The 14,610-nt window shown below is 44.9% G+C and overlaps 1 protein-coding gene across 1 annotated transcript; it reads left to right on the top strand.

Moving 5' to 3' along the window:
• The first annotated feature begins 1,603 nt into the window (after positions 1 to 1,603).
• Positions 1,604 to 3,964, top strand: LOC144708214 (CBL-interacting serine/threonine-protein kinase 6-like). The gene is made up of 2 exons (XM_078581434.1): positions 1,604 to 1,776; positions 2,435 to 3,964. The coding sequence occupies exon 2, from the start codon at positions 2,504 to 2,506 to the stop codon at positions 3,794 to 3,796; it is 1,293 nt and encodes a 430-aa protein (XP_078437560.1). The 5' UTR covers positions 1,604 to 1,776; positions 2,435 to 2,503; the 3' UTR covers positions 3,797 to 3,964.
• Positions 3,965 to 14,610: the final 10,646 nt, after the last annotated feature.

Consider the following 14,610-nt stretch of genomic DNA (forward strand, 5'->3'; position numbering starts at 1 on the left):
AGACTCAGCCCTAACCACATGATCTCAAATGGGGCAACTTAGAACCAATAAAAATTTTTTTGTGGAGAGACAAATACTAGAGCGCATTGCTTCAAATGGGCCAGGCTGAGCCAAGCACATCATATAGAATTACACAGATCTAGTAAATTTGAGATTTTTTATTAATATTCAGCTGCCCATTGTGTCCAGCAAGAAGTCCCACCTCCACAAGCACCCCTAGAGAAAGAATATATTCCAGAAAATTCCATCACGCAATGACCAAATAATATGGGCCCTTTGTGGGGTCCTAAGTAGGATGGGCTCTTCTATTATACAGTAAATTAATCTACAGTACCATGCTCCCTTTCTATAGTAAAAAGAAAAGTATTAAAATAATCCACATAGCTCCGATCCGCAGGTTATTTTGTGGGGCCTAAAAGATCCTCAAGTATCAACCTTCACCCGGTCAGTTCATGAACATAAAAAAATTATTCACAGTTTAGAGATGGAGAAATTGAGTTTCTCCACGGATATAAAACTCCGTAAATTAGTGTGTTTTTTTGCATAGGGTTGTTGGACAGATGGCGGCTCATCGTCTCTGTCTCGTCCCCATTCCGACACACCAATGGGTGTCATTTCCGTCATTTCTGTTCTCCGTTCTTCACGACGGATGAACTGATTGAATGGTGACAATGACGAAACATGGACGAATGACAGTCGAAGTGAAATGCGGACCGAGAAATGGATGACCAAACTGCCGTCCGTCTGTATCCATCGTCTGTCATCCATTCCTCGTGACAGACGAAGGACAGAACGAGACTAATGACTTAAGCCCGACAATGACGGTTGAGATGACTGGCTAATGAATGAACAGTACTTACTAATGACGAATTGCAGGTATGAACGGATGACTGAAACTTCATCTGTCCCTAATAATCACCCGTCATCCATTCTTCGTGACGGATGAATCACTGAATGGTAATGGTGACGAAACATAGCGGGATGAATGGTGATGGTGAGGATGGCGATCGAGATGACATGTGGATGACTGAATCGATGATTAGTTGGTAGCCATCATCTGTCATCCATTATTCATGGCATGATGATGAAACATGGCATGATGGCCATCAATTGGCGGACGAATGACTGAATAGTGACGATGACGAAACATGACATGATGGCCATCAATTGACGAATGAATGAGTGAAAGAAACTAATGACTGAATGATGACGATGACGAAACAAGGAGGGACGGGACGATAATTGTCTATCTGTAACCGTCATCCGTCCAGCACACCTATTTTTACCTTCCTGAATCGGCCTTGATTGAACGTTGGCGGCGCAGGGGACGCCACCTGGCAAGGTCCCATAAGTTGACCGAATCGTTAGTCAGCAGATGCCACGTGGCGAGCTTATGGCCGTCATGGCAGCTTCCTGGAAAGGGCCACGTGGCCATGTGGTTATCTAATTGCTCTCTCTCGTGACTGATTAGGATGCCTTCCCCAGAAGAGACAAACTTCCACGTCACTCTCGCATCTCGAGGATAGGCCCGCGATCCGACGGTCAGGAAGCTTCGGAGATGAGATCTGTAACCGCCTTCGCCGCAGTATAAATATGGGGGTTTGGTTCTTCAAATGTGTTGTTCATCGTCTTGAGGTTTTCGGAGCTTGAATTTCGCCGAGATTGTTCGCGGGGAATGCCTCATGATGGGCAGATCGAGTTCTGATCTTGGCGGAAGAAGGAAGCGCCGCACTGGTCGGAGCTGTCACCGCAAGCACATCGAGGACGGGTAGCCAGGTGAGTCGGAATCCATCGTTTTTCTTGTTTTTCGGCGGATTAGTGTGTGTTTTTCTTGTTTTTCGTCGATTCTCGGCAGGTTTTATATTTTCGTCGTAGATCCAGATGATTGCTTTTCTTCTCTGTAGTTTCCGAAATCCTTGTCCCCGCTTGCACGGTTTTTTCGCAAGTTTCTGATGATTTCCCTGTTTTTCCGGATTTCGCCTTCCTCCAGAATCTCTGCATTCGCTTTTTCCGTCTCCGCTTGCAGTTTCTGACGATTTTCGGCGTAGATATGAAGGAATTCTCTGCGTCTCCGGATCTCGCGGCCTCCAAAATCTCTCAATTTTTTTTCTCCAATCTCCCGATCGTGATAAAAATGATCGTCGAATCACAGCCGTTCATGTCGATCTACGTCGTATATCTGAAAGACTTCACCGTATCGCGTCGCCTCCGAACCTCTCACTTCCTGTTCTTCATTTCAACGCAAAGATAATCTCATGAAGTTATCTCCTGCGCTGAATCTTCTCGCCTCCAAAATCTCTCAGTTCGTCGAATCTCAGCCGTTCTTCTTGATCTTCATATCATTTCGGCAGTGTGTTACAGATATTTCTCAGTTCGTAGCTTAACCTATAGATCGAGGTAGAAACTGATCCGTTGTTCTTGATCTTCCTCTCAGATCCGAGGTGCTACAGACCTCGCCGCCTCCGAAATCTCTCGAACTCGCTTGAACTCGGCGAACCGATCCATGGAGGAGGTGCCGTCGCCGATGGCGGCGCGGGGGGAGAAGCCGGTGCTGCACGGCAAGTACGAGATCGGGCGCCAGCTAGGCCACGGAACCTTCGCGAAGGTCTACCTGGCGCGCCACGTGGACACAGGCGAACACGTGGCACTGAAGGTCGTCCCCAAGGACAAGATCTTCAAGGCGGGGATGATGGAGCAGGTTAAGCGAGAGATCTCCGCGATGAAGGCGGTCTCCTCCCACCCGAACATCGTCGAGCTGCGCGAAGTCCTGGCCACCAAGTCCAAGATCTACCTCGCCATGGAGCTGGTCCGCGGCGGCGAGCTCTTCTCGAAGATCTCGCGCCACGGACGGCTGAGAGAGGACGCGGCGCGGGGCTACTTCCGGCAGCTGATCTCGGCCGTCGATTTCTGCCACTCGCGTGGGGTCTTCCACCGCGATCTCAAGCCCGAGAACCTCCTCTTGGACGAGGGGGGGAGTTTGAAGATCGCCGACTTCGGGCTGAGCGCCTTCGCCAGCCATCTCCACGCGGACGGGCTCTTCCACACCACGTGTGGGACCCCCGCCTACGTGGCGCCCGAGGTGCTGACCAAGAAGGGCTACGACGGCGCCAAGGCCGACATCTGGTCCTGCGGCGTCATCCTCTACGTCATCCTCGCCGGCGTCCTCCCCTTCCAGGACGACAACCTCGCGGCCATGTACAAGAAGATCGCCCGCGCCGACTTCCGCTGCCCGCCGTGGCTCTCCCCGGACGCGCGCCGGCTCCTGGTCCGGCTCCTGGACCCCAACCCGGGCTCGCGGATCTCGGTCCAGAGGATCCTGCAGTCGGGGTGGCTCGCCCGGCCGGGCCCGCCGGGCGCGGCCATGGCGCGGTCGACCTCCGCGCCGGAGCTCCGGCGGCTGAGCCCGCCGGAGCAGCTGAACGCGTTCCACATCATCTCGCTGTCGCGGGGGTTCGACCTGAGGGGGCTGTTCGAGGAGGAGAAGGGGATGATGCGGTTCGCGACGAGGGAGCCGGCCAGCGGGGTGATATCGCGGCTGGAGGAGGCCGCGGCGCGCGCCGCGGGCGGGTTCTGCGTGGAGAAGAGCGAGCGCGGGGTGCGGATCGAGGGGCAGCGGCGCGGGCGAAAGGGGCCGCTGGCCGTGGCCGCGGAGATCTACGCGGTCGCGCCGGAGTGGCTCATGGTGGAGGTCAAGAAGGACGCCGGCGACACGCTCGAGTACCGCAGCTTCTGTTCCGACGAGCTCCGCCCCGCCCTCAAGGACATCGTCTGGGCCGACCACCCCGCCGCCGCCTAGTAAGTCTCTCTCTCTCTCTCTCTCTCTCTCTCTCTCTCTCTCTGTCTGTCTGTCTGTCTGTCTTTTCCCCATGCCAAAGTTTCTATTTTTTCATCTCTTCCGTTAGATTTAAAAATAGTGGTAATAATGTATGAATTTGTTGGGAATAATAGCGCGCTTAATTGTTTATATATTGTTGTCATCTGGGTTGTTTCGACATATTTTTGGCCCGGTATAGTCCTGTCGATAGAGTTGTTATGTATGAATTTCTGGGGAATTCTCAAATCTTATTCCCGATGAACATAGCGTGCTTAATTTTATTTGTATTAGTTTCATTTGGGTCCTTGTTTCCACCCATATTTTGGGCCTGCATGAATCTTGCCCGGAATGCTCTCTAGTTGTTTTTAAATTAGTGCCATCATGGTAGAATCCTGTCAAACTTATATCCTCCGCTAGATTTTTAAAAAAATGATAATAATGTATGAATTTGTTGGGAATGTTCAAATTCTACTTCAAATGAATATAGCGCGCTTAATTGTTTTTATATTGTTGTCTGGGTGGAGTCTTGTCAACCTTGTTTCCACATATTTTTGGCCTGGTAGAGTCCTGTCGATAGAGTTGTTATGTATGAATTTGTGGAGAATGCTCAAATCATATTTCCGATGAATATAGCGCGCTTAATTTTACTTGTATTAGTTTCATCTGGGTGGAGTCATGTCAACCTTGTTTCCACATATTTTTGACCTGATTGAATCTTGTCCGGAATGCTCTCTAGCTGTTTTTATATTAGTGCCATCGTGGTAGAGTCCTGTCAAATTTATAAATAATGATAGTAATATATGAATTTGTTGGGAATGTTCAAATTTTATTTCAGATGAATATAGCGCTTAAGTTTTTTTACACTAGTTTCATCTGGGTGGAGTCGTGTCAACCTTGTTTCTTTGGCCTGGTAGAGTCCTGTCCACAGAGTTGTTAAGTATGAATTTCTTGGGAATGTTCAAATCTTATGTCAAACGAATATAGCGTGCTTAATTGTTTTTATATTGTTTTCATCTGAGTGAAACAATATTATTGGTTTCTATTTTTTCATCTCTTCCGCTAGATTTACAAATAATAATATAACAATAATATTGTATGAATTTGTTGGGAATGTTCAAATCTTATTTGGCATGAATATAGCGCGCTTCACTGTTGTTATATTAAGGATAATCATTAAATAAAGTTTGTTAGGTTGAGACATTTGACATAAACTAAACCTCCCTGAAGCCAAAATGGGTTGGCGGTCTATAATTGAATAAAGCTCCTTTCAACTATATAGATATTTATCTAAAAGGGTTGCCTACTGAAGAAATAAGTTTAAAATGTTGATATATATAAGACTTAGGCACAGTAGGCAAGAAAAGGGAGAAATATTTCCAACCCTTTTCAAGAAAATGAAGAAGAATAACAGTCGTACGTACTTAACCAAACAAAATTTTACGAAACCTTTAAAAAATGAAAAATAAAAACAAACAATAACTACTCGCAACATGTAACAACACAGCCGTAACAAAGAAACAAACTCCAAAGTCCTGAGTGGATCAAACACGACTTCCACAAAATATTCCTCTATTGATGCCATGATCCAGCCCAAGACATAAGTTTGAAATGTGATAGATATATATAAGATTACACAGTAGGCAAGAAAAGGAAGAAATATTTACAACCCTATGCAAGAAAATAAAGAAGAACAACCGTTGCACATACTTAACAGAGCAAAATTTTACGAAACCTATAAAAAACAACAAAGAAAACAAAGAATAACTACTCTCATCATGTAACAGCACAGCCATAACAAAGAAACAAACTCCAAAGTCCTGATTGGATCAAACAAGACTTCCACAAAATTTTTCTCAACAAAAGTCTTGATGCCATGATCCAGCCCAACACATAAGTTTGAAATGTGATAGATATAAGATTACACAGTAGGAAAGAAAAGGAAGAAATATTTACAACCCTTTGCAAGGAAATAAAAAAGAATAACAGTTGCACATACTTAACTGAACAAGTTTTTATGAAACCTTTAATTTTTTTTTTAAAAAACAAAGAATAACTACTCTCAACATGTAACAGCACAGCCATAACAGAGAAACAAACTCCAAAGTCCTGAGTGGATCAAACAAGACTTCCAAAAAAAAATTCTCAACAAAAGTCTAATGCCATGATCCAGCCCAAGACATAAGTTTGAAATGTTGTTATATAAATATATATAAGATTACACAGTAGGCAAGAAACGGAAGAAATATTTACAACCCTTTGCAAGAAAATAAAGAAAAATAACAGTTGCACATACTTAACTGAACAATTTTTTACGAAACCTTTAAAAAAAATATAATAAAAAAAGAATAACTACTCTCAACATGTAACATCACAGCCATAACAAAGAAATAAACTCCAAAGTCCTGAGAGGATCAAACAAGACTTCCACAAAATTTTTCTCAACAAAAGTCTTGATGCCATGATCCAGCCCAAGACATAATTTTGAAATGTTGATATATATATATAAGACTTCTACACAATATGCAAGAAAATGAAGAAATATTTACAATCCTATGAAAGAAAATGATGAAGAATAACAGTTTCACTTAACTGAACAATTTTTTACGAAACCTTTAAAAAATTATAAGAAAACCAAAGAATAACTACTCTCAACATGTAACAGCATAGCCATAACAAAGAAAGAAACCTCGAATTACTGAGTGGATCAAACAAGACTTCCAGAGAATATTCCTCAACAAAAAGGTTGATGCCATAATCCAGCCCAAGACATAAGTTTGAAATGTGATAGATATATATAAGATTTACAGCCCATTGCAAGAAAATAAAGAAGAACAACCGTTGCACATACTTAACAGAGCAAAATTTTACGAAACCTATAACAAACAACAAAGAAAACAAAGAATAACTACTCTCACCATGTAACAGCACAGCCATAGCAAAGAAAACAACTCCAAAGTCCTGAGTGGATCAAACAAGACTTCCACAAAAGTTTCCTAAACAAAAGTCTTGATGCCATAATCCAGCCCCAGACATAAGTTTGAAATGTTAATATATAAATAAGACTTATACACAATAGGCAAGAAAATCAAGAAATATTTACAACCCTTTGCAAGAAAATGAAGAAGAATAACAGTTGCACATACTTTACTGAACAATTTTTTACGAAACCTTTAAAAATAACAAATAAAAACAAAGAATAACTACTTGCAACATGTAACAGCACAGCCATAACAAAGAAACAAACTCCAAAGTCCTGAGTGGATCAAACAAAACTTCCAAAAAATTTTCCTCAACAAAATTCTTGATGCCCAAGACATAAGTTTGAAATGTTGTTATATATATATACATATATATTTACAACCCTTTGCAAGAGAATGAAGAGGAATAACCATTGCACATACTTAACAGAACAAAATTTTAATGTAACCTTAAAAAAACAACAAAAAAACAAAGAATAAATACTCTTAACATGTAACAGCACATCCATAATAAATAAACAAACCCCGAATTCCTGAAAGGATCACACTAGACTTCCACAGAAATTTCCTCAACAAAAGTCTTAATGACATGATCCTGCCCAAGACATAAGTTGATATATATATATATATATATAAGATTACACAATAAGCAAGAAAACGAAGAAATATTTACAACCCTTTGCAAGAAAATGAAAAAGAAAATGTTGGGAGAGACTCCCTTACGGTGGAAGAAGAGAGAGCGAGGGAGGTATTAAGAGAAAAAGGAAAAAAAAAAAGAACTCTCAACTTGTTGAATAAAAGAAGAAATGGGTGTACATTTATAGGGAAGAAAGAAAAAATAACTGCCAACCTCAGTAATGTTACATGGGACATGTCTTGCCACGTTTTTGTCCACATCTTACTCCAAACCACAAAATGACTAAGGCCACCACTCCTATGACTTCTTCTTTTAGAACCCACGATCTCCATCTGCCTCAGGATTATTCCAAAAATCTCCCCCATAATCTTGATGCATCTCCGAAATAGAAACAATGCCAAGTCGAAAACGAAGTCCCACAAACTTGATCCTTCCCAAAGACTTCGTAAACAAATCTGCTAACTGATCTTCGGAACTAACATAATGCAAGCTAACCTTCTTCTCTTCTAGGCATGTTCTGATAAAATGGAACCTTGTTTCAATGTGGTTTGATCAGCCTTGAAGTACCGGATTCTTGATCAAGGCTATGGCAGATTTATTATCTACCATGAACTTCACCGTCTTCTCTTTCTTGTTCTTCAATTCTGCAACTAGACGTGCTAGCCATATTCCTTGGCGTGCTGCTCCAGTGATAGCAATGTACTATGCTTCACATGAAGATAAGGCAACTACTTTCTGTTTATTTGAATACCAAGAAATTAAGTTTCCTCCGAGGTAAAATGCCATACCCGAAGTACTCTTTCTGTCATCCACATCTCTGGCATGATCAGAGTCACTATATCCAATCAGTTCACATTCTTCATCTCTTTTCTTGTAGATGAGTCCCAGGTCCAAGGTGCCTTTTATGTACCTAAGAATTCTCTTGATTCTAGTCATGTGTTCAAATGTAGCTTTCTCCATATGCCTGCTCAAAATCCCAAATGAATACATCAAGTGAGGTCTGGTATGTGTCAAATACCTCAAGTATCCAATTATGCTCTGGAATTCAGTAGAGTTAACTGGTGGAGAAGATGCGTTACAACTGAACTTCTGTCTTGCTTCAAGAGGGGTTTGTACCGCATTGCTTTCTTTCATGCCGGTCTGCTCCAAAATCTTTAGAGCATTGGCTTTTTGACTAAGTTGTATCTCCCCGTGCTTCTGATGTACTTCTATGCCCAGATATGAGCTGAGCAATCCAAGATCACTTATCTCAAATTTCTTCTTCATTTCTTCCTTGAATTTCTTGATATCATCCTCCTTTGATCCAGTCGCAATCAGATCATCGACATAATGCCGACTAATAGTACACAGTCGGCTGTGTGCTTCATATAAATGGCATGATCTTGTATGCTTCTAGTGAATCCAAGTGAGATGAGACTCGTATCTAGCTTCACATTCCATGCCCTTGGCGCTTGTTTGAGCCCATATAACGCCTTCTTCAGCTTCAACACAAGATGCTCTTTTCCTATCTGAACAAAGCTTTCCAGTTGTCTCACATAAACTTCTTCTAACTCGCCATTTAGAAAAGCTGATTTAACATCCAGATGATCTAATTTCCACCCTTCTTATGCTGCTAAGGCCACCAACACTCGTATCGTCTCCATTCTTGCAACATGAGCAAAAACTTCATTAAAATCAACACCGAGTTTTTGAACATACCCCTTGGCGACCAATCTTGCTTTTAGCGTAGAATTTCTCCACTCAGACTCTTCTTCACCTTGTAAACCCATTTGAGACTGATAGGCTTACATCTGGATGGATGAGGGACAAGTTGCCACGTCTTATTTCTTTCAATGGCTTCCATTTCTTCTATCATGGCCTTCTTCCATTCTTCTTCTTTCCATGCTTCAATATGATCTCGTGGCTCCTCTGAGATCAACATACACTCCTCTGGATCAAGATGAATCTGATCTGACATAAAGTATGAAGAGCTTATGATTTTTTTCTTAGAATCGATACCCAAGTTAGCCGCAAAAAATCATCAATCAATAACATAAAGTACCTTCCTCCTCCGATTGTTGCTGGTGAAATAGGGCCGCATATATCCACATGCACTAGCTCAAGTGGACGAGTCGATCTGAACGAGGAGGCGGAAGGAAATGTCTGTCTATGTTGCTTTCCACCTACACGATCTCGACAAAAACTGCCTGGCATCTTCAAAGTAGGAATACCATTGACTATCTGATTCTTTGAGAGTCTGCTCAATGGCTGGAAGTTTAGATGGCAGAACCTCTGATGCCACCTCTAAGCTTCATTATGGTCTTCTTGTACTGATAAGCACATCTTCTTTGTGCTTAACTTCAGCAGGTACATTCTTCCTTTTGTCTTCTTGACATTGGCCAACAATCTTCCTTCACGATCATGGATGGTGAGTCCTCCATTCTCCATCACCATTTTACACCCATTCTCATCTAGCTAACCAAGGGAGATAATGTTAGTCCGTAAATTAGGGACATAGAGAACATTACCTAGTATTACGGATCCATTCGTCTTCGTTTCAAGGTGGATACTTCCTTTCCCACGGATATCCACTCTAGAGTCACCTCCAAATCTGACCGTCTCGTCAGATATTTCTTGAAGATCATGGAATAGATATTTCTTCCCCATCATATGGTTGGTAGCTCCGGTGTCAAGAAACCAGAGATCGTCGTTCGTCGATTCTTCACCAACTCCTAGGAGTAACGTCTCCATTTCTTCAATGAACACCATCAGTAATGACGGTGGCTCCACTTCGGCTTGGGCTACATTGAGTGTCCGCTCTTTCTTTTTGTTGCAACATTTTGATGAAAAATGCCCAAACTTCTGGCAGTTGTAGCACTGAATTTTGGACTTATCAAAGTGCTTTTTCTCACCCTCATTGCTTCGATCACCAGTGCTCTTGCCTCATCCTCTTCCACATCCTCTAGCATGACCTATGCCGCGTCCTCTTGAGTGCTCGCTTCTTTCATTCTTCAAATATTCACCACGACCTTTGTTCTTCTCAATTGCTTGTGTCAGCATAACTTTCTTCTCTTCTTCAACCTTACAATCTCGGATTGATGTAATACGACCTACCGGGATCGGTCGACTCGTATTACGTCACAGGGATAAACAATCCGGTTCGAGATTTATATGAATGTATGCATAACGAAGAAAAACCTCAAATGAGCAATGACGGCTGTTCACAGATAGGGAAATAAATCCACGGCGATCAATGGTGAGATATTGATCCAAAAATCAAACTCCCAATGACCCTAGTGACCAACTAGACGTCTAAGATGAGAGGGGCGTTTGACGGCCCTAGGGTATTCGGCGTCTAAGTCAACAATCACCCTTTCAACCACAAGTAAAATCCTATCCCTCGACGAAGTGGCTATCCTATCAAGAGTTGTAATTTCGGCAGAGGACGTGATAGCAGAAGACGAGACTGGAACAGGTAATAATACTGGGTATTGATGGAGGAGAGACGGGTGGGTACCTGATTGGTCGATAGTCCACGGCGCAAGTCGCACCTAGTCGATGACGAAGCTTGGACCGGTGACGGACGGTGAGAATAGGCGGCTGCTCGAAGTGCGGGCCCAGATGGAGACGTCGGTTGGGCCAGCACGCGGATGCTGGCGGGCGTAGGGCGCGCGGGTGCGAGGAGGGGCGCGCCCTCGCGGGCCAGCGACGCAGTGCGTGGGCGCGGGCGCGCTTGGCGAAGCGCGCGCAGCGCGCAGCGCGGCGTAGCGGCTTCGCGGCGTAGCGGCTCATGCGCGCGCGGCAGCTCGCGGCCACGAGGACACATAGACGCGAGTCCACGCAGCGCGGGAGCAGCGAGCGCGCAGTGCGGGTTGCGCGGCGAGGCGCCTGGTGCGGCGCGTGCGTGAGGACGGGGCACACGGGCGCGGGGCACGCGAGTGAGGCGGCGCGCGGGCGCAGGTGGCGCATGAGCGCGGGCGGCGCGCGGGCGCGGCTGGTGCGCGGGCGCTGTCGGGGTGCGGCCACAAGCGGCACACGGACTCGTGAGGGCGCGCAGGCACACGGACGCTAGCAGGAGCCGAGGTCGGCGGCGGTGGAGGGCAACGGTGGCAGAGGCGACGATGGCGACAGGGCGGATCTGGGGTCCAAGGAGGGGTCTTCTTGAGCTGTAACCGCTCCAAGAAACCTTCAAGAAGATGGTTTCTTGAACGTTCTTGGAGACCTTGGGTGGGATCTTGGGGATCCTGTGGAGAGCGTTGGGGGTGGCGGTGGTAGGACCTTGACGGTCGGTGATGACAACGAGTCTTGAATCCTCAATCTCCTCGGAGTGATCTCGACGAGGGGCTTTGGCTCGAAGACCAGTGGCCTTCTTGAATCTTTTAGCTTCTTCAGAGTGATCTCGACGAAGACGTTGAACACGTTCCCACAGAGTGATCTCGACGTGGGGAAACGCAGGCTCTACTCCACCGAGGGGTCTCGACGTGGGCGAGGGCTGCCACTTCTCTCTACAATCTACTCACTAAAATAGTGGAGACAAGAGTTGGAAAAACTTCTTCAACAAATGACTCAAATGTTCTCTTGGGCATGCTATCCCCTTATATAGTGAGGATAGGTGCCAAGTGAACGTGGGGGGGAGGGCGAACCGTCGCGAGACGTGGTTCGGCCTCTCCTTACAATTTGAAAATAAGACGGAAAATAAAGAAACGAGAAAAGGGACAAGGCCCAACACCGGCCCATCCCAGAAATCCAAGAACAAAACACATAAAATAAAACAAACAAGTAGAGATACGGATGCTTACGCGGGGTACTTAAACCCCGGGTGGCGAGCATCGGCGCGAGCAGCTCGGCGAGGCTGATGTCGTCCGGTCGTGACGTCTCCGGGATGGTCCTCCATCGCGGATCTTTGCCTCATGTACTTTGATGGAATCCAATCGCAGGCTGTGGTCGAGGAGAAATTCGATTCCATGTCCTTTGATGAAATTGCAATTCTGAACGTTGACCTAGGCGAGATTGGGGCAGTGCTTGGACAACAAAATCAGTAAGGAATCAGACAAACAGTGGTTTTTGACGAGGTCGATTGACTTCAAGAACTTCAAATTTGGCGAAATCGCTTCGATTGTGGCGTCGTCGATGTGTTCTTGAGCGGGCAGATGAGGACTGATGTCGAGGAACTCAAGATTGGGAAGGAGTTGGCAATGGCAATGATATCTTGTCGATCGAAAGGCGGAGATCGGCTGAGACCCAGCGATTTGAGATTTTCCCTGAATCTGGGGTTGAGATATTTGATGGTGCAAATGGGGAGTCTCTGCCGTAATCCGCTGAGATCAATGGATTGAAGCTTGATATTGAAGATGGAGATGTGGTGGAAAAGGAGATCGAGATCGCCGTAGAAGTAGGGAGCGGAGGTTTCGGTGAGATTGGGGACGCGGATGAAGATTGTTGCAAAGGATTGATTGGAGAGGTTGAGATTGATAGAAGAGGGAGTTGTAGAAAAGGAGAGAGATCAAGAAATAGAGGAAGCGATTGGGATAGAAGAAGAAAATCCCATAACATAAACACCGAATGTTCAGCTATTTATAGGAGAGTGTAGGCGGTGATGCATTTAATATCTGCATTAACCATTGTGCTCGATGCCATACTGTCGGCAATGATGACTTGAGTCGTTAGTGCCGTCAGACTGAACCAGCAGACTCCTGGCGCCTTGGGAGGGCGCGAACGCCGTCTTGGAGCGACGTGTCCAAACCTGACAAGGGCGCGGCTTGAGGGTTGTGACGGCGTCCGTACAAGCTTCCGGAAGTTTCCATGTCATGTCGGTGGTGGAGCAGTGTGGTGATCTTACACCTGTACTCGAGTAGTCATCATTGTCTTTGACAGGCCCACGCAAAACCAAAGGTGGAGGCCACGTTGAGTTTTGAGCAGAGGAATTGAAAGCGTTTCTTACTTAAGGGTTTTGTTAGAATATCTGCAAGTTGATTATTAGTAGAAATACAAGCAACTCGTAGGCTGCCATTGGAAACTCGTTCTCTAACAAAATGGAATGCAATTTCAATATGCTTAGATCGGGAATGAAAAATGGGATTTTTTTTTAAGGTAAGTAGCTCCCAAATTGTCACACCAGATGGTAGGAGGTATACTTGAGTGAAGTCCAAGTTCAGTGAGGAGAGATTCTATCCAGATCGTTTCCGTTGTTGCATTAGCAATAGATTTGTATTCGGCTTCTGTACTAGAGAGGGAGACAGTAGATTAGGACCAAGGAAAATAAAATAGCCATGAGTGGAGCAACAATCAGCTGGGTCCCCAGCCCAATCAGAGTCGTTGTAAACATTGAGATCGTGGAAGAACTTTGAGAGTACATAAGGGAGAAATCGTGGTACCTTTCAGGTACCTTAACAAGTGTTTCACAGCAACCCAGTGTTTTGCATGAGGCTCATGCATATGTTTGATGGAAATATATGTGGCTAGCAAGCCAATCACACATTCCACATCTCATTCCATATTCATTAATAGAACATATTCATTATTGTGCACGTGTGATGCTCATAATGAAGTCCATGAATACATGATCGGACTTGGTGAATTATGATGAGATCATAATACAGAGATCATTAGTCTTTAAGCATGTGTTCTATACATTCCTATTCAAAGGATACGCGAGAAGGACATCGAAGTATCCGGATGGAATAGCACTATCTAGCCTCACTCATAGATGAGTATGGCCGGTCCTGTAGCCATTAGTGTGGCGACACTAAGGATAGATAGTGGGTGCTCTTTAGTGGAAAGAGTTCACTGAATTGATCCCTACGAATCCCTGAATGGTATTATACCGTTCTGTCAATCAGGTTGATTCACGTCACGATTGTGTAAGTGGTCCTTAGACCTGAGACACCAAAGACGTCTTGTGGATAGACGGTTGTACTTTGGCTATGGCCAACGAGTCTCTAATCATGGGATTCTAAACGGTCTTAGTTCGGGTGCATCAAGAAGTACACGAAGGCAATTGAGTGGTCAAGATGGGATCGTCCACCCTCGGTATAAGAGGTCAAAGCTCAAGGAAGACGATGCAACGAAGTCCTTGGCCAAGGCAATGAAATATCGGAGAAGAGTTCTCCGATGATTTCCGAATGCATCAGTACTAACTCGGATGATTGATTAGGGTTTGACAGTTGACCATACCCTTAGTCGTCCAAGGAGCGTCAAGTGGA

This window comes from Wolffia australiana, chromosome 10 (assembly GCF_029677425.1).
Source record: "Wolffia australiana isolate 7733 chromosome 10, ASM2967742v1".
Classification (NCBI taxonomy): domain Eukaryota; kingdom Viridiplantae; phylum Streptophyta; class Magnoliopsida; order Alismatales; family Araceae; genus Wolffia; species Wolffia australiana.